At 51.3% G+C, this 19121-nt stretch overlaps 3 protein-coding genes across 3 annotated transcripts; 1 reads left to right on the top strand and 2 right to left on the bottom strand.

Annotated features, from left to right (window-relative positions):
- Window positions 1-450: 450 nt before the first annotated feature.
- On the top strand, window positions 451-3147 carry N7458_000684 (beta-glucosidase; the record flags this gene model as incomplete). Its single annotated transcript, XM_056904078.1, has 4 exons — window positions 451-520; window positions 624-1230; window positions 1303-2540; window positions 2585-3147. 4 exons carry the CDS (start codon window positions 451-453, stop codon window positions 3145-3147), a joined length of 2478 nt encoding a protein of 825 aa, XP_056771845.1.
- Window positions 3148-3376: 229 nt separating this feature from the next.
- Window positions 3377-15701, bottom strand: N7458_000685 (Polyketide synthase-nonribosomal peptide synthetase; the record flags this gene model as incomplete). The annotated part of the gene is made up of 8 exons (XM_056904079.1): window positions 3377-6324; window positions 6376-8229; window positions 8286-8977; window positions 9038-11255; window positions 11307-11527; window positions 11582-14669; window positions 14734-15343; window positions 15384-15701. 8 exons carry the CDS (start codon window positions 15699-15701, stop codon window positions 3377-3379), a joined length of 11949 nt encoding a protein of 3982 aa, XP_056771846.1.
- Window positions 15702-17068: 1367 nt separating this feature from the next.
- N7458_000686 (putative MFS transporter) lies at window positions 17069-18693 on the bottom strand (the record flags this gene model as incomplete). The annotated part of the gene is made up of 2 exons (XM_056904080.1): window positions 17069-18020; window positions 18077-18693. The coding sequence occupies 2 exons, from the start codon at window positions 18691-18693 to the stop codon at window positions 17069-17071; spliced, it is 1569 nt and encodes a 522-aa protein (XP_056771847.1).
- Between the last annotated feature and the right edge of the window lie 428 nt (window positions 18694-19121).

Raw genomic sequence — 19121 nt, forward strand, 5'->3', positions numbered from 1 at the left:
CGCCGGCTAAACTTCGGGCGCTTCGGCGGGTGCTTCTCCGTGCCTGTTTGAGCTGTCTAGTGGGCACGACTCTCCACTAAGACCCCTCGATTTCCTTTGTGAGAGAGGACTGTGAGCTCAAGATCCCCTCTTTGTTTGGTACACGTTGCTGCTGGCCATCTCAAATCGAAGCGGGGTGGTCGGTTCCACAATCTTGGAAAAGTGCTCTGGTATAAGTATTGCGACGAGTCCCCCCGCTGGACAATCGATGTACACCTTTTTCGCGGCTGAGAAATACGTGTTGCTTGTCCAAGATTGAACGGACTCGAATAAGCTTACTATTTCGGTTTCTGAATCCTGCGGTACCTACAGCAAGCATTTATACTGCGTTGGTCCGGTCGCAAGAAAGTGTTGCCTGCTTTGCGCCTTCAGGGTATCTTTATTCTATAGTACAGCCATATTTGCGACAAAATGGCACCAATCGACGTTGAAAAGACGATTGAAGAGCTGACTCTCGGCGAGAAGGTGGCTCTCACAGCTGGTAAGTCCCCAAGCAACGCCCCTCCGTGTCTGCCCGCAATGGCGATCACCTGTTCGGTGCTGTACACCCCGCCGTTCAGATCAAGGCTGATCCTTTGCGCTAGGACGTGACTTCTGGCACACGGTATCCGTTCCCCGTCTGAACATTCCTTCACTGCGCATGTCCGATGGGCCCAATGGTGTTCGTGGCACCCGCTTCTTCAACGGCATTCCCGCCGCGTGTTTCCCCTGCGCGACCGCCCTGGGTGCCACTTGGGACACCGAGCTGCTGGCCCAGGTTGGCTCATTGATGGGCGAAGAGGCGATTGCGAAGGGAACACATGTCATCTTGGGACCCACCATCAATATCCAGCGTTCACCTCTTGGAGGACGTGGCTTCGAGTCTTTTTCGGAGGATGGTGTGCTGTCTGGTACTTTGGCGGGACATATGGTTAAGGGCATGCAAGAAAAGGGCGTTGCCGCGACGCTGAAGCACTTTGTCTGCAATGACCAGGAGCACGAGCGTATGGCTGTTAACAGTATTGTGACGCAGCGTGCCCTACGTGAGATTTATCTGCTTCCCTTCCAGCTGGCTATGCGCATTTGCCAGTCGGCGTGTATTATGACTGCTTATAATAAGGTCAACGGCACGCATGTCAGTGAGAATAAGGCTATTATTGACGATATTCTCCGCAAGGAGTGGGGATGGGATGGTCTGATCATGAGTGACTGGTAAGTTCAACATGTCAAACTTGAAGTACAATCAGTACCTGCTCAAGAGTTTCGTTCTGACCGTCTGTGTAGGTTCGGTACTTACACTACATCGGATGCCATCCACGCCGGACTTGATATTGAGATGCCTGGAAAGACCCGCTGGAGAGGTGAGGCTCTTGCTCACGCTGTTTCGTCGAACAAGATTCCACAGTTCAAGCTCGACGAGCGTGTGCGCAATGTGCTGAACTTGGTCAACCGGGTCGACCCTCTGGGTATCCCTGAAGGAGCCGAGGAAAAGGCTCTCAACCGCCCTGAAGATCAAGCTTTGATGCGCCGAGCAGCCGCCGAGTCAGTTGTTCTCCTGAAGAATGAGGGCGGTGCTCTTCCTCTGAAGAAGGATGGCTCCGTCCTCGTTATTGGACCGAACGCTAAGATTGCCTCATACTGTGGTGGTGGCTCCGCCTCTCTGGCTCCATACTACACCGTCAGTCCGTTTGATGGAGTCGCTGCGAAGAGCAAGGGTGAGGTTAAGTATGTCCAGGGTGTCTACTCACACAAGGAGCTGCCTCTTTTGGGCCCTCTTATGAAGACTGCCGATGGAAAGACTGGTTTCTCCTTCAAGGTGTACAACGAGCCACCGAGTGCTGGTCAAGATCGTACTGTCGTCGATGAACTCCACCTCGTTAACTCTCTGGGCTTCCTGATGGACTATGTCAACCCCAAGATCAAGTCCTTGACCTACTACGTTGACATGGAAGGCTACTACACGCCCGACGAGGATGGTCTGTATGACTTTGGCGTGACTGTCGTCGGCACTGGCCGTCTTCTCGTGGATGGCGAGGTGGTTGTCGACAACACCAAGAACCAGAAGCAGGGATCTTCCTTCTTCGGCACTGCCACTATCGAAGAGCTCGGCGTGAAGGAGCTGAAGGCTGGCCAGACCTACAAGATTGTCTTCGAGTTCGGCACTGCTCCTACTTCAGATCTTGATACACGTGGCATCGTCGCCTTCGGCCCAGGTGGCTTCCGATTCGGCGCCACCCGCCGCGTCAGCCAGGACGAGCTCATCTCGAAGGCCGTCGAGCAAGCCAAGCAGGCCGAGCAGGTCATCATCTTCGCTGGTCTGACTAGCGAGTGGGAGACCGAGGGCTACGACCGTGATGATATGGATCTGCCCCCAGGCAGTGACGACCTGATCAGCCGCGTGCTCGCCGTGAACCCCAACGCCGTTGTCGTGATCCAATCTGGCACACCCGTCACCATGCCCTGGGCCAACCAAGCCCGCGCCCTGGTGCAGGCCTGGTTCGGTGGCAACGAGTGCGGAAACGGTATTGCCGACGTTCTCTACGGCGACGTTAACCCATCTGCCAAGCTCCCCATCACATTCCCCCGCCGTCTGCAAGACAACCCTCCTACGTCAACTTCCGCTCCGAGCGTGGCCGCGTCCTCTACGGCGAGGACATCTACGTCGGCTACCGTTTCTTCGAGAAGAGCGATGTGGCACCTGCTTTCCCCTTCGGCCACGGTCTCTCATACACGACCTTCACCCGATCAGACCTGCAAATCAGCACCGTGCCCGAGCAGGCCAAGTACGCCGACTCTGGAGAGCCTATCACCACCACTGTGACCGTCACCAACACTGGCTCCATTGCCGGCGCTGAGATTGTGCAGCTCTGGGTTGTTCCTCCCAAGACGGATGTTAACCGGGCCCTGCGTGAGCTGAAGGCTTTCAAGAAGGTCTTCCTGCAACCTGGCGAGTCTAAGACTGTCGAGCTTGTGGTCGAGAAGAAGATTGCGACTAGCTGGTGGGATGAGCAGCGGGAGCAGTGGATTTCTGAGAAGGGCCGTTACCAGGTTTCTGTCACTGGTACTGGCTCGGAGGAGCTGCAGGGTGAGTTTGAGGTTGGTAAGACCAGATTCTGGTTGGGACTGTAAATAGTGATGTTTATGACTTTGAAGCGATTATTTGTGATTTCCTGCATAGTATAGAATGGAATCTCATACTCATATTTACCGCAGTCGTTCTTACAAGTCTTGCGTGACATTGGTATATTGCCTGCACTGTAACTATTTTACGAATTGATATACACGTACTCAGGATGTGTTGTCTTGACTTCGTGCTTCCTTTCTATGATCCCTATATGGATACACTCTAATGTCAATCCTATCTAGCCTCATTCCTGGCATCCTGTCCACTGTCCTTCACGAGCCTGGGAAGAAGAATCTGACCCTCCGCAGCTTGACGTAAATACACTCCCAGGAGAGCACTCATACCCGCTGCCTCAGCAGTGTCAACCCACTCCGCCAAAGGAACCGTTTCGAATCCCTGACCAGCATCCGCTTCCATCATCGATTGCACTTCGTGTTGCCCTACTTGAATCTCACCAGACTCATATACAAACCTAGTTCCTCCATCTATAGCAGCCCCAGAACCAGATAGATGCACAGCATCTATAATTTGAGCCGCTGCCGACCCCACAGAGATAAAATCGAAGACACCATTCCACGCTCCCGAGGTTGGGATTTTCCTGGTTGTTTGACAGTAGCGGAGAACGTTGCTCGTGAGATCCAGCTCAGGCGCATCAGGACCTGTCACGCTCGATGGGCGGTGAATCCACACGGGCAGGCATAATGATTGACAGACACGCTCCAGGTATACCTCGCTCACCCACTTCGCCGTTGCATACCCATCCTGAGGGACAGCAGGAGGGGAGAATGAAGCCACAGAAACTTCTCCAAATGATTCAGTAGATGCAAAACGGGTGACACTTGCGGATGAGATAAAGTGGAAGGGAACACGCCGCGGCAAGGCAAGTTTGACAAGTTCCACCGTCGAGGCTACATTGGTCAGTTTGAGGGACTGATAGCTCTTCATGAAGGAGACATCTGCCCCATTGTGAATCACGATATCAGCGGATTGGAATATTGAGGATGCATCACCGTCAGACAAGCCTAGTTGAGGTGACCCGAGGTTTCCGTGATACACGTGAACCTTGGGGTTGGCGAAAATGGCGGGTAGTTGGACGAGTGGCTTTCTGACAGCCAGACAATAGATGACCTGGACTCTATCATCTCCCACGAGCTGATGTAGAAGCTCTTTGCCGATGAAGCCAGTTGCCCCAGTGAGGACTACAACCCCAGTACCGGACGGCGTCCTCGGCGCTTCAAAATCCGGAATGGTTGGAAGTTCGGCCAGAAGACATTCAATCTCTTCATCCCAATTCACTGGCGAAGGGGATTGCTCGGAGGACATGTTTTGAATGCGGGAGGCCATGCCTTGTAGCGTGCTCGCTTCGAACAGCTGATACAATGGCACAGAAACACCGAATTGGGCTTTGACGCGAGCTTGAAAGTCAACTAAGGAGAGCGAGCTTCCACCAACGTGGAAGAAGTCAGATTTCGAGTGGATGGCGTGTAACCCCACTATATCCTGCGGAATTACATCTTGCCACAAAGTTCGAATAGATTGCTCCATTGGCGTTATAGCCCCATCGTCAATTATTTGAGGAACCGGCTGCGAAGTGGGGATTTTGCCAACGGCGAATCGGTCGACTTTGCCGGAGGTATTCTGTGGGAACGCAGAGATTGGAACAATCAAGGCAGGTCGCATATAGTGAGGGAGTGGCAGGTTGGCAAGTATCTCTCTTAATAGTCGAGACGCAGTTTCAGGGGCCTCTGCATCGGCGAGGATGACAAATGCAACGAGGAATGATCCACCATCGTGGTCTCCAGATACAGAACGAACCGATACGATGGCCTGTGAAATAAACCCTTCAGAGCTTTGGACAATGGTGGACTCGATCTCTTCAACATTGATGCGAATACCCCCAAGTTTTATTTGATTGTCACCGCTGATTCGTCCTAACAGTACCAGACGCCCATCTTGTGTAAGCCATCCCCGATCTCCTGTGCGATGAACTTTCGTCCATCCTTGGCTCTTGAAGAAGGGGCTTGCGTATCGATCTGGTAAGAAGCTAGCCTTTGTCAGAACAGGGTCAAGATATCCCTCTGCAACGCCAGCTCCTCCAATAACTACCTCTCCAGGGATGCCAAGTGGAAGCGGTTGCATGTTCTCGTCAACGATGTAGACGGAATAGTTTGGGAGTGTCGTCACGCCAAGGCAAAGGTCCATTGAGTCTGAGTTGAGTTGAGTATATGGCACCTCTCCCGTACTGCAAGCGAGCGTTACTTCTGCGGGACCATAGACATTGAAAAGCTTCAGCTCCGATTTTCCAAGGGATTGGAATCCTTTTGCAAGACCGATTGTCACGGGTTCCCCTCCGGAAACTGCGAGAGCGAGTGAAGATTGCCTCAAGGAGGCTGGGCTGTGTCGGAGCCATGCAAGATATTCCGTAGGTGTTGCAAGTACCGTGGTAACCTTTTCAGAGACAATGAGATCTGTCATGGCAACGGGATCACCACGCGCAGAGTTCGGGGCAATTATGAGGGTGGCAGCGTTGCAAAGAGAGAGCAAAATCTGATACATCGACATGTCCCATGCATAAGACGATTGATGAAGCACTGTTTCCGTCCCCAGCGGGAAGCTCCAAGCTTGACTGCATGCTTGTATATGGTGCAAGTGCGACGAATGACTCAAAGAAATTCCCTTGGGAACACCAGTTGAGCCACTGGTGTATATGATGATAGCAGTCTGATCGGGCGTTGTCAAAATCGGGGCTATACTTCCGGATGGTTGTGTAGTATTACTGATGTTGAGCGCTTCAGCCGAGCTGCGAAGGAAAGCAAAGTCGCTCGTAGTTGTCGAGTCCGTCAAAACGACAAGAGGGTTGGAATCAGTAACCATCAGCGACAATCTCTCTATTCCAACTTTCTTGTCGAGCGGAAGGTATACAGCGCCAATGCGCCAGATGGCTAGCAGGGAGCAAATCCAATCAATACCGGGCGACTGAAATACACCAACGCAGGTGCCCGGTGTAGTTCCTTGATCGAGAAGCTCGTTGGCGATCGCAGCGACTCGTTCTCGCAGTTGTGAGTAAGTGAGCTGACTTCCATTGGGTTCCCTCATCGCGACGTGGGCAGGATACAGGTCCATCATATCCTCTATGCGATGAACCAAAGTTGATGACCATCGGTTTTGTACTTCCGGCCCTTCTGATTGTTAGAATAGTGCAGTTGCATTTATCACTAAAGGCCAGAACTTACCTTTGCCAGCTTGTATGCCTTGTTCAATTTCTGCCTCCGAGAATAGGGGTGGCCATGAAACCTTGGTAGCGGGGTTTCGAGTGAAAGCTTGGACAAGATTTTCATAGCTGCGAAGAAGAATCTCAGCGTGCTCGAGACTATACAGATCTTTCTGGACGAGGAGGTGGACAAGTGTATCTCCGTTTCCGAGATTGATCACGTCCAAATAGAGATCGTGAGACGTCTCTCCCGTTGTAAGCAGTGTTCCTTCCGCCTCACAACCGCAGAAGTGGCGAGATACTTCGGTCCGTGGACGGTAGTTGTATAAGGCCTGGAAAAGCGGACTATACGATGCCGATCGGGGGACATTCAACTCTGACAGAATGACATCGAATGGGACACGAGAATGCGCAAAGGCTTCTTGCGATGCACGCTTTGTCGCTTTGAGAGCCTCCCCGAATGATTGAGACGAGTCCAGCGAGAACTGCATTGGGAGGAGGTTTAGGAACATGCCAACACTTTGCAAGATGTCCGCATCCGTACGATTGCTGTCCACAAGGCCGATGCACAGACTGTCAACACTCAGATGACGATGGAGAAGAATTTGCCACATGGTAAGATGGAAATGGAACGGGGTGACTTTGAACATTCGACAGCAGTTTTCAACTTCATTTGAAAGTTCCACGCCCAGACGGATATGTGTGCGACGGGAGGCATAGCTCGAACCTGTTGGGCGCGCTGGCAGAAGAGAAAATGGAAGTAATGGAATGGGATGTGGAAGTATCGAAAACTGGCTTCTCCAATACTCGAGGTCATCCGTCCAGAAGCCTTCTTCATACTCGCGCAGTTGCCTTCTTGTGAAGTCCAGGTATTGTAGCGAATGATGCGACTTGGCAATGCCTTCGTACGACTCTTCCAGTTCCAACCACAGATTTTCAAAGCTGACCCCGTCCATATTGATATGATGGAAGCCAAACAACAACCAATGATGATCGGGGGTCAAGCTGAGGAGCTGTATGCGCATTAGCTCGCCCTCTGCGATGTTGAAGACGTGCGCTTTCATTCGACTCGTCGCCAGATCAACTTCGATCTTCTCCGCAATATAGACGTGCTCTAAACGTAACGAAGACTTTTCCCAGACCCCTTGCATGTGGCGTTTGTTTTCATCCGTGAAGAAGAATGTCCGCAAGGCCTCGTGGCGCTGGGCAACAAGTTCAACTGCCTTCGAGAAACTCTCAACGTCGATTCTACCGGTTAGCTCAAAGGTTGGAGTGACATTAAATGCGGTCTGGTCTTGGACAAAAGACTTGAGGAACCAGAAGCGCGATTGTCCAAATGACATTGGAGCGATTCGTTGAACAGTTTGCTTCTCGCTCGCCATGGCATCATTTTCAAGCGACGTCAGAGAGGAGCTGTCTTCGTCCTGGTCGGAACTAGAGTCGCCTGCCTTGATCGATGCCGACGAGGTGCTGCTCGGGTGATGGACAGATGGCATGTATTCCAAATGGAATGTCTTAACTTCATCGCTTCTCTGTGTATCAGGGTCACTCAAGGGGCTTTGAAGAGTTGATGGGGGACCGAGGGATGTTTGCTGGCTGGAGGGCCGCGACTCCGGAGAGTTGTCCAGGCTATTCTCTTTCACGTTCGGGATGAAGGAAGATGGGAGACAGCCTGCAACAAAGACAAGCAAGTCTCGGATGGAACCAGCATTGAAAATCTTCAGAACAGGTACGTCTACACTGAGTTCCTTTAGGAAGTACGAGCGGAAGTCAACGGCATTCAGTGAGTCAACACCAAGTTCATCTGGACTCATGTCAAGAGTGGCTTTGCTCGGATCTAGTTGAAGGGCCGATTGAAGTTTAATAGAGAAGCCATCTAGATTTTAGTCAGTAATCTGGGGTCCTTTTTTTGAAAGACTTATTTCTATTTACCTTGCAAAGCTTCCATCACTTCACTGTTCGAGGTCGCTTCGAGCAATCGAGCTTTGATCATGACGCTGGTTCTCCCTTTTTTCTCACCTTCAATCAGAGTATTTGATTTGAACACAAGGTGTTGGAAAATGGGGTTGGTTATCCAGTCTTTGGAATCATCATCATCAATGCGGAGAGCGCTGCATATATCGGCAGTGTCATTTCGCTTCAAGCACGAAAGAACCCCCTCGGCGAATATCTCCTGGAAATCTTGTTCTGACATCCACGTGTGACCGACTTTGTAGAGATATGATTGCTGTCCCATGTTCAACTCTCTGGTCACATAGCCGTTACCCACAATGGCCCCAATGTTGATAGCATGGGCAGCTAAGCCACGCTTTCGACGCTGAGCTGCTAAGCTGGCCATGAACATATTTGCAGCGTTGTAAGCTGCCTGACCAGGGTTTCCCGTCAACGAAGCCATGGACGAAAAGAAAACCATAAAGTCCAAGGAGTCTTCCGAGAATAGTTCATCCAGCAGAATGCTGCCCTGAACCTTTGGCTGAAGGACAGAATTGAATCGTGTGATATCAAGATCCAGGAACATTGTATCCTGCAGAACCATGGCTCCTTGCGCAACACCGCCAATAGGAGGCATCGATTCAATGATCTGACGGTGAATGTTGTAGACAGAGGTACGATTGGTGATATCACTGTATTTGTAAGTACGTAATTGCAGTCACTGTACATGTATGGGATGGAAAGAGACCTACTTCGCGAAGATCCTGACAGTGCAGCCACTGGCAGCCATTTGGTGTATCCATTTCTCATCCACCTTGGGGCTTCGACTAGAAATCGCAATGTATCGTGCGCCTTGCCTGGCCATCCATTGACATAGAGAGAGACCGAGACCCCCCGTCAAACCCACCAACCAGTATGTTTTGTTCTTGGCGAACCTGACCACTTGGGTGGCAGGCCTGACCTGAGCCGGGAGATTTGAGTGATCCCAGGTAATCAAAGACTGTGGAATGAATCCGTGTGTCTCAATCAGATCCCTTAGACTCAACTGCGGGAGCCTGTTGAAATTTACAGGCACATAGTCTTGGTCTGCTCTAGAAAAAATCATCTTAAACCGAGAGGCCAATTGATCCACACTTGCGAGAGCGGATATTTGTGAGTTGTTGCGTGTCAGGCTCTGTTCAGTTTCGAAGGAGCAGCTGGATGGCAACAGGCTCTTCAATAAGCACAACACTTCATTGTCTCCGCCAACATTGAATAGCCGAGAGATGTTGCGCGGAATCTTGTTGGACAACTCTCGGCGTGTTGAGTGGCGATGTATACTGACCCAAGGATAAGAGCAGAGGGTGTCTTTTGTTGTGAAGTAGATAAGTCGAATGCCTCTTTGATGGCCATGGTGTGTCATAGCACCAGCGATGGAAAAGTCTGGCTCCAGAATAGCCAATGTCTCCCCCGGAACTATTTTCTCGACCAGGGAATGAGCTAGTAAATTGATGTAAATACCGAGTAAACATTTGACGGCTTGATCCTGTGAATCTTCAGATGTTATAATCCACGACGCCGGCACATGAACACGGGATGTCAGATTCTCTGCCAGGGTGACAACGTAGCCATTATCGTCTGGTCCTTTTCCAGCAACCAGGAAGAGATGGTCTCTCTCGGTGACCATGACAGAGCGGAGTAGACAATGCGTTATTTGAATCTCGACATGATCGGTGAAAGAAGAAGGGACTTTCGGCGTCTCTGTCTCCAGAACTTGATAACTCTCGGTCCGCGAAATTGCCACTGACGAGGACTTGCGATTAATCGCGTCGACAATGAGTCGCTTGGCTGAATTATATCTGTCATTTCGCCGAGAGCTCATGCGAAGCCTGGGAATGAACATCTTCCCACCCTGGAACGACAATTCAGGTTCCGTATACCACAGTATTCCCCTTAGCTGGTCGCGTTTTCCCCAGATGTCGGTGGCCACAATCTGGAGGAGCCTTTCTCCAACCAATCCAGCGTCTACGTCGGCGAGAGACGCAAAATTCAGAGATTGTATTCGCAGGTGGTGCATTTCCATTGCAATAGTCCGTTGAACACCTCGGAACAAGTTACCCGCTGGGTTTTCGCCTTGAGCGCCGTACCCCACCCAGAGGACATTCTTGCTCTGCCTGAAGAGTGCCTGGAAGCCCTTCAACGTTTCAGAACTCATGGTCAACAATGCAGGTGTATCCAGATCTGCCAAGCTGAGCACAGTTCCCATGAATGGAAGTTCTTGGGCCCCGATATCCGCGAGCTCAGGATAACACCTAATCGTCTGAAAATGCCTCCGAACGGCATTCTTGATGTGTGACAGCATGGTAGAGGTGAGCGAAGTCTTTCCACCAATGAGTGTTAACGATTCAACATCCAGCCTCTGATGACCCATCGCCATAGGGTCACGCAAGAATTTCATACGATGATCAACAGCCTGCGTCAACATGACTGAAAAAGGAACCAGCCGCTTTGTGTCATGCTGCACTGAGGCATCTATACCAGAGAAACCGGCATCCTTCATCATGCCATTCCACTTGTCGGGAGACACACAAGGTGACAACGTACGCCCTTCTTGATGGCCCTGCCACCAACCGGGAAGACCTCCGAGAACGACACCGAGCCGCATCACGCTTGGATCGGTTATTTCAAGAATGATCAGATATCCACCTGGTTTCAGTAGGCGGCGGATGTTAGAAAGTGTGCGTTGAAGGTTCTCAGTGGCATACAAGGCGAGGGATGCAATGACCAGGTCATATGACTCCTCTGCGTATCCTTGTTCGACGACATCCCTTTCGATGTCCAGAACTTTGAATGCCAATTTAGACTGATACTGGTGAAACCTATCTTGGGCGCTATCGAGCCAACTGTCCATGAAATCTGTGTATGTATATGACGCAAAGGCTCCGTCGAGTTCGCGTAGAATAGTTTCGGTTGCCTCGCCAGCGCCGGCACCTGTATTTATTATCAGACGGTGATATCCTCAGGGACTGGGCAGCGACAAACCGATCTCTAGAATGTTGATGTGAGGGTATCTGTTTCCAATTTGACCAGCAATTCGACCCATTTCGTTCAAGTAGGATTTCATTCCAAGTGTTTCAGCATAGAATTGGCTCAACATATTCTCCCGCATTAGAATGTCCAGAATGTTGGCCTCCCCACGAACAACAGCTGGAAGATATTCTCCGACAGAGCGCAAGATCTTGCCGTCAATGTTGCCGGTAAATCTAAAGCTGATTAGTGCTGTGCACTTGAATGATCTCAATTAGGTAATGAGGTACCTTGAGAGTATATCCGAGATGCTTTCTTTGGTGTCATCTGCCCATTCTTGCTTTGCAATTGGGTGATCACCGGACTTGACAAGTGCAGTACAGTGACCGGCGTATGCAAGCAGATGATAATGATGCCACTGGATCTGTTGCCGTTCTTTGTGGGATATCGACATATGTAGGTTCTTGAGATAGAAGTGCGCAATGCGTTCCAAGTCTACTGAGTGGGCACAATCTTCATTGAACCAATCTTGACCACCATTTCGATCGCATCCCGCCGGCTGCTCTGCGGCCCAGGTCATTTCAGTAAACATTGGAACATCTGTTGAAGAGGAGAGTGGGGTGAGAGGGGTGGTGTGAAGCCCCTGAAGTTGGACCACTGTGTGCTTTCCATTGGAAGAGTATATGTCAACGTCGCCAGATAGCTCTGCAAACCGGGCATCAGTAACGCATGCGTAAAAAGGAACGATCATGCCCGGGCCTGCCATATCCACGCAACCAAAGGGGTTGATGCGGAGCCGATCAATCTTTGTCGGGAGGTAAAGACTACGTAAACACCCATCTCCAGGGAAAGAATAGGCAAGCATGATCGATTGAATAGCAGCATCCAAGGGACCCGGATGGATCACCAAAGATTGATCAGACTGATCGACAGGGGGTACAATGATTCGGCCAGTGGCTTCATCCATCTTCCGGGTCAATCCAGTGAGCGCGCGGAAGGGGCCCGTGTAGCCAAATCCAAGCTCAGACACAAAGTTATAGAACCGGTCCTCTTCAGTATGCAAAAAGTTATCCGGAATATCCAAGCGAAAGGGAAGGGATTCGGGGTCAGGATTTCCAAGGAGAATATGGATCTGCGCAGATGCGTGCAACGACATAGACGAAGCTCCGTTGCTTCCGGCGGAGTAGCACTTGTACGATGCTCTGAAAGACCCAGTCTCCTTTTCAGTGATAGTCAGAGTAAAAAGAACCTCAACACCGGAATTTTCCTCGAGGACCAAAGCCTGCCCAATGATGATATCCTGAAAGTCGATGAGTTGAATAGACCCCAGCCCATATTGTTGAACCAAGCACTCAGTTGCAGCGGATATGTACCCTGCAGCAGGGAAGACAATCTGGCCCTGGACCTGGTGATGAGAGAGCCAGGGAATTTCGCGGGGGTGAAGATAGTTGCGCCACCGAAGCTCCTTGTCAGTGCCATCTGGACATTTCATTCCCAGCAGAGGATGGAAATCTTCATTTCCAACTCGCAACGTGGATGATATGCGGGACTCGTGCCAATAGACACGGTCATGGTCCCACGAGTAGGATGGTAGTCCTTTAAGCAACTTTGGCTGTCGATCATCACCGGATACCTTTCTCTCGAATTCTGCAAAATCAACGGCATGCTCTCCAAGGTGAGTCCACAGAGCGCCAAAAGAAGATGCAAAAGACTTTTTGTCACTTTTACCGCGAGATAGAATGCCTGTGTATGGCAACAACACCCCGGAAACTTCTTGTATGGTCTGCAGTGCCGGACCCTTCAATGCGGGGTGAGGTCCAATCTCAAGAGCCATATCAAAGGGGCCGAATGCAGCGACAGCATGGCTGACGGCTTGCGAGAACATGACAGGGTTGATCATGTTGTTGCTCCAGTAAGTGTCCGTAAGGCTATCATTGACGTCGTCGATATTCTTGCCGTACACGCTGGAAATCCACGCAGTACTGTTGTCAGAGCGAGCTTGGATGCTAATGGCACATCTCTGCATGGCAACAATGTATGGAGCGGCACAAGGAAGCATGTGATGAGAGTGATACGCTTTATCAACCTTAAGCAAACGGGTGAATTTATTCTCGTCCTCAAAAATGTCCTTGGCTTCATCGATAGCATCGGCGTCGCCCGAAATTGTGACACTAGCAGAGGAATTGCTGGCTGCGACACAAATTCGGCCTTCTAACGACGGCATGTCACAAAGCTCTTGGGCATCTTCGAACGATGTCCCCACAGCCATCATGGCGCCTTTGACTCCATTGCAGTCACGAGCGTCCTGTAGAGACCAACCGCGGTAGTATGCAATTCTGATGGCATCGTCGGCGGAGATGTAACCAGCCGCATGTGCAGCCGCAATCTCACCTGACGAGTGGCCAACAACGGCGGTAAATTGAATACCAGCAGCTCGCAACAATTCAACGAGCATGATCTGGATAGCAGTGCTGATAGTTTGTGAGAACAAAGCCTCGCCAATACGGGAGGACTGTGTGTCTTTCAGTATCTCGTCTCTCAGAGACCATGAAGGACGATCTTGTTCAGGAAGCATGTTGAGAGCATCGTCAAGGTCAGCAATACAGGTGGCAGCCAGAGGTGAGCTTAGGAGCAGCTCAGCTCCCATTCGAGCCCACTGTGCACCCTGTCCTGTGAAGATCGCGAGCAATTTCGGCTGCTTGATGGTAGACGTTTGGCTGGCTACGAGGATATCTGACGGTGACAGTACGGCATTGTCTAGGCTGGTCACAAGGTCGGATGCATTTGAGGCTGCCAGCGACAGTCTGAAGGGCAGCGTGGACCTGCGACAGTTCAGGGTCCATGACAAACTGCGGAGATCCACGTGGGGGTGCGCTTTCAAATACTCAGAATAGGCCTCGAGGCTCGCACGGAGAGACCTTTCCGAGTTTGCAGAGAAATTGAAAGGTGTGAGAATAGAAGCACATGGTACAGCCGCGCCTTCACCCACTGCATTCTGCTCAAAGGACTCCAAGATCGCATGGGCATTAGCGCCACCAAAGCCAAAGCTATTCACACTGGCACGACGCGGCGTCTCTGCTGGGACTTGTGGCCATTCTCTGGCCGCGTTCAGTATTTGCAAATTATCATAGAACGGGCGCACAGCTGGATTGAGTTCATTCAAAAGTAGGTTTGGGGGAATTATAGAATGCTGTAGTGCGAGAGATGCCTTTAACACTGCGGCTAGTCCAGCAGTGCCTTCAGTATGCCCAATGACTGTTTTGATTGACCCGACGTACAGCGGTGGCTCATCAGCATCTGTGCGGCGGTAGTTGGCTTTAGGACCGTAGAATGCCGTGCTGATGGCTTGGGCTTCGACTGGGTCTCCCGCGGGCGTTCCTATTGTTTTTAGCTTGATTCAAATAAGTAGTTCAAGTATCGGGAAGGAGACGAGACTCCTTACCTGTCCCATGAGCCTCGAAGTATTGCGGCCGATCACCAGATTTAGACAAGTCAAGTCCCGCTTTCGCGTATGTTTCCCGGATAAGATCTGCCTGGGCAACGGGGTTGGGCATGGTAATACCCTTTGTACGGCCATCTTGATTGATACCGGTTTCCCGGACAATGCATTCGATATGATCGCCGTCGGCCAACGCGGCACTCAGAGTTTTGAGGACAACGGCAGCTATCCCGTCGCCTCGAGCATATCCATCTGCATCCCTATCCCACATCCGAGAGCGACCGGTAGGCGAGAGCATCTTGAGCTTGCTCTCGGCGATATACTGCTCTGGCCCCAGTAAAAGGTTCGTTCCCGCTGCCACGGCCACGTTACTTTCACCGTTGCGTAAGCTCAACACGGCCTGATGAAGTGCGATGAGGCTAGATGAGCAGGCTGTGTCAATAGTCATGGACGGACCATGCCAGTTAAAGAAGTAGGACACGCGATTGGAAAGAATACTTCTTGCTGTCCCTGACGCAAAGTAAGTTGGGAGATTCTGGACATCCCTCCCTAGCAGATCCGCATAGTCGTTGGTCATCAGCCCAACATACACGCCGGTGTTGGACCCTTGCAACTTCTCCATAGGCATACCCGCGGATTCCAAGCATTCATACAGTTTCCAGTAACAGGCGCTGCTGAGGATCGATCGAGTTGGCCTCAATAGGCTTGGTTCCAAAGAACTGCGCGTCGAACAACCGGTGGTCATGGGACAAGACATATGAATGGCGCACATTGGTGGTACCATGGTGGCCACCATCCGGATGATAAAAGGCTTTTGAGTTGAAGCGGCTCTCGGGAATCTCAGTAAGGACATCTCGAGGCTCTTTGAGCAGTTCCCAGAGCTTTCCGGGAGACGTCGCATCGCCAGGGAAGCGGCAGGCACTCCCCACGATAGCGATAGGCTCAGGGAGAGCCTGACAAGGACTGTGCATTGAATGGTTTAGGTTTGAACAACGCTCAACGGTCCGGTGTGACCAGTGTGTGTGACTTGGTTTGTTTGCGACGAGGATCTTGAATTGTTGACTCTGGTATGCCGAGGTAGAATTGTTCTGTGTGCGCTCACCTGGGGGTTCTCTCTAATGGAGGGTGCATACCAATGGGCCGAAGCTTCAATTCATAGCGAGATTAACTGGATTTTGATTCTGATATGTATATGGGAGTTGGTCCAACTATCTCATAAAGCAGAATCACATCCCGGCCATTCGTGCGAGGCACTTAGAATAATGGGCGAATCAAAGGTTGAGAACTAGACTGATCTGCCCCTGCATGATCCACGAGAATCTATGCATCCTCAATTCTGACTGCAGCCTCAGATTCTCGCCATGAGGCTACAGGGGCGTCTTGGGTGATGGATTTAGTGCCTGGATCGGTCAAGATCCCAACGATCGCCGACTCCGACTCCGAGTCCGAAGGGACGTAGCTACACGAGTCATGTTCGTACAATATCTGGAGGTATATCAGTGGACACTTGGCATTCAAGCCATGCAAGCGGATAGATGTAACTCCAATGCAGCCTCGCGTATTTCTGTAAAGTTGCCCTATATCTAGTTCCAGCCCAGGGGCAAGTGCGATGAGCAGCGATCATGGCTGATGAGTCGGGTAAGATTGTACGACATGCAATTATGCACTACGGAGGACCAAGGAGGTGAAGATAGACGAGAGGAGGACAACGTTGTCGAGTTACCAATTGAACTGGTACCTGTGGGGACAATGTTCTGCCTCAGGCGTCAACGGCCCGCCTGAGACCACGCGCTTGACGCGAAGCAACTGCATGTGGAACAAGGCTCATTGTGCATTTGTTGGCTAGGGTTATATAATGGAATCAAGATCTGGAACATTAACGCTCCATCATTTCAGTCCAGAACTGGAAGGAGTCTGGATAATCTAACACGCTGTCTGTCCCTGAATTTGTGCAGTGCAACACGGAAGCGTGCATCCACGCGAAGAAGGACCTCGACGGGATCGAGATCGCGTTGGCGTACAATAGTTTCCTGACCAGAGAGACATATTGCCAATGGGACCATTGATATGGACTCTCACATGATTCAAGTTTCAAGGTGTAGAAAATAAATATAGCTAGCCGTAGTGCGTATCCTCGACATATCCATGTCAGTGATCCTTCCAACTCTCTTCTCGACCTCATGCAATTTTAGCTCAGCCCAAGTCGAAGTTCGAACTCGGTTATGATCCAATGTGCTAGTGATTACTCTGCGCGTGGGATCGTAGGACATGGATAATGAGGAGGTACATTTGATTCGTTGATGTTATTCATGAAAAATATAGATACATCGCAATCCCCTCAGTAAATATATACAAATTCGTCATTCTGTCGATCAGTCAGATCGTCGGCCACATTTGCACCTGCATGAGCAACATGCTGCCCAGTCTCGGACTCTTCAGGAGTCTCCTCAATGCCGTGGAAGTGGGCCTGCATAGAGTGATCAATGATCTGGGCGCTCTTGCCATTGCGCACACGGCGGCGGGCTTGTTGCTTGTTGAGGAACCACAGGTTGAGCCATTGAAGAAGCACAATGGCAGCCATGACGCTGAAGATGGAGAGACAGGCACGCAGGCCGGGATGATATTCGGGTGCATCTTTGGAGGTGAAGAGGAGAGGTCCCACGATGTTGCCGGCAGAGGAGGCGGCGTTGTAAAGACTCATGGCGACCGACTTCTTGGTACTTCCCGCCGTGTTACCAACAATCCAGGTCACGACCAGAGGGTTACCACCGAACAGGAAGGCCAGTAGATAGTATCCAGCAAGCAAGGCGCCTTGTGCGGAATTGTTTCGAGGAACCGCGTACAAAATAGCCAGACCAGCGACAACGGGAAGCATGAACAGAGCGAGAATAGCACCCTTCAGGCGGGCGGTCTGAGCCAGGTAACTAGCGAGCAGAATCATGATTGTCTGCAGAGCACCAAAGGGCATAGTCAGGAGACTAGTGGTGTACTTGTCGTAGCCCAGACCGCCAATGATCAACGGCCCGAACGTGTTGGTGACACTAGCACCGATATTGAGGAGCATGGCCATGCCGATCCACAGATAGGTCTTTGGCTCAAGTGCGGCCTCCAACACATGGCTAAATTTGAACTCCGTGTTTCCTGTACCAGTCTGATTGGCTCGGAGCCGCTCCATTGCCTGTGCCTTCTCTTCTTCGTTGAGGAAACGAGCGGTGGTCACGTCGTTGTCAAGACGCCAATACACAAAGGGAGCTGATACAATAGTCACCAGTCCGACGAAGAGGAAAATGCTGTCCGACATGTCAGATAAAAGACTGCATCCCGGCGATTGTCTAGATCAACTTACATTTGCCATGATTTCAAGAGATCAGACTTGATGTGTGCGAGACCGTATGACAGAGCAGCCGCCACAATGGTCGCAATTCCATTCGTACCATACCAAGCAGCAATGCGCAAGGGCTGCTCGGCGCGACGGTACCACTGACTTGTAATGACTCCAAACAAGGGCAAGCATCCTGCCTCGAACAAGCCAAGGAAGAAGCGAGCTGCCATCAATTCCTGGAAGTTGTGACAAGCGGCCATGCATGCCTGAGCAATGCCCCATCCCAAGCATAGGGTCGGCATCAGAATTTTGTGCGGCACCTTCACAATCAAATACGAGGAGAATGGCTGCCATGCCAGCTGGGCGATTGGCGCGATGGAACCGACCAGGGAGTACTCGTTGCCGGTCAAGTTCGTGTCCGTCCGTAACCCGAAGGTCGCACCATAACCAAGGACCGATTTGTCGAGGATTTGTAGGAAGTAGACCCAAATCAGTACGACCAGGATTGTACGGTCGGTTTTGCGGCAGATGCGCTTGTTGTCCTCCTCCGTCAGTGGGACATGTGGGATCTCAACTTCGAGGCCCGAGTCCGCCTTGGCCACTTGAGGGTCTTCGTAATGAATAGCGACTGGTTTGGCCATGGCGATGATGTTGTTCAGATGGAGGCAGTTGAAATCCGACCGAGCTCTCGGCCCAAGGGGGATATTTATCAGTATTGGCCACCCCCACGCATGATTAGCCCATGATAATGAAATCTCTCACCGGTGGGGGGTGTCTTTTCCCCGCGTTCCCCCCACGTCTCCGCTTCTGCCTATGGCCAAGAAAGAAGGCGAGGCTGATGATCGCTTCGGTGGCGCCGGAGGCCGAGGTTATCATTGGCAGTCATTCCCGGAGCCAAGCACGGACGGAGAGGCTGGACCAACCCGAGGGGGAAGGCGAATGCACTTGGCAGGCTTTTGCTTTGGCCGTCGTGAACTTACCGACTCCGAGGAGTCCCACGAGAAGATGTGGGGTGCCACTGGGGGGCAACTGAGGCCGATACCACGAGACACTGGGTTTACCCCGAGTC

Source organism: Penicillium daleae (genome assembly GCF_028827525.1).
Source record: "Penicillium daleae strain IBT 16125 chromosome Unknown utg000001l_segment0_segment0, whole genome shotgun sequence".
Classification (NCBI taxonomy): Eukaryota; Fungi; Ascomycota; class Eurotiomycetes; order Eurotiales; family Aspergillaceae; genus Penicillium; species Penicillium daleae.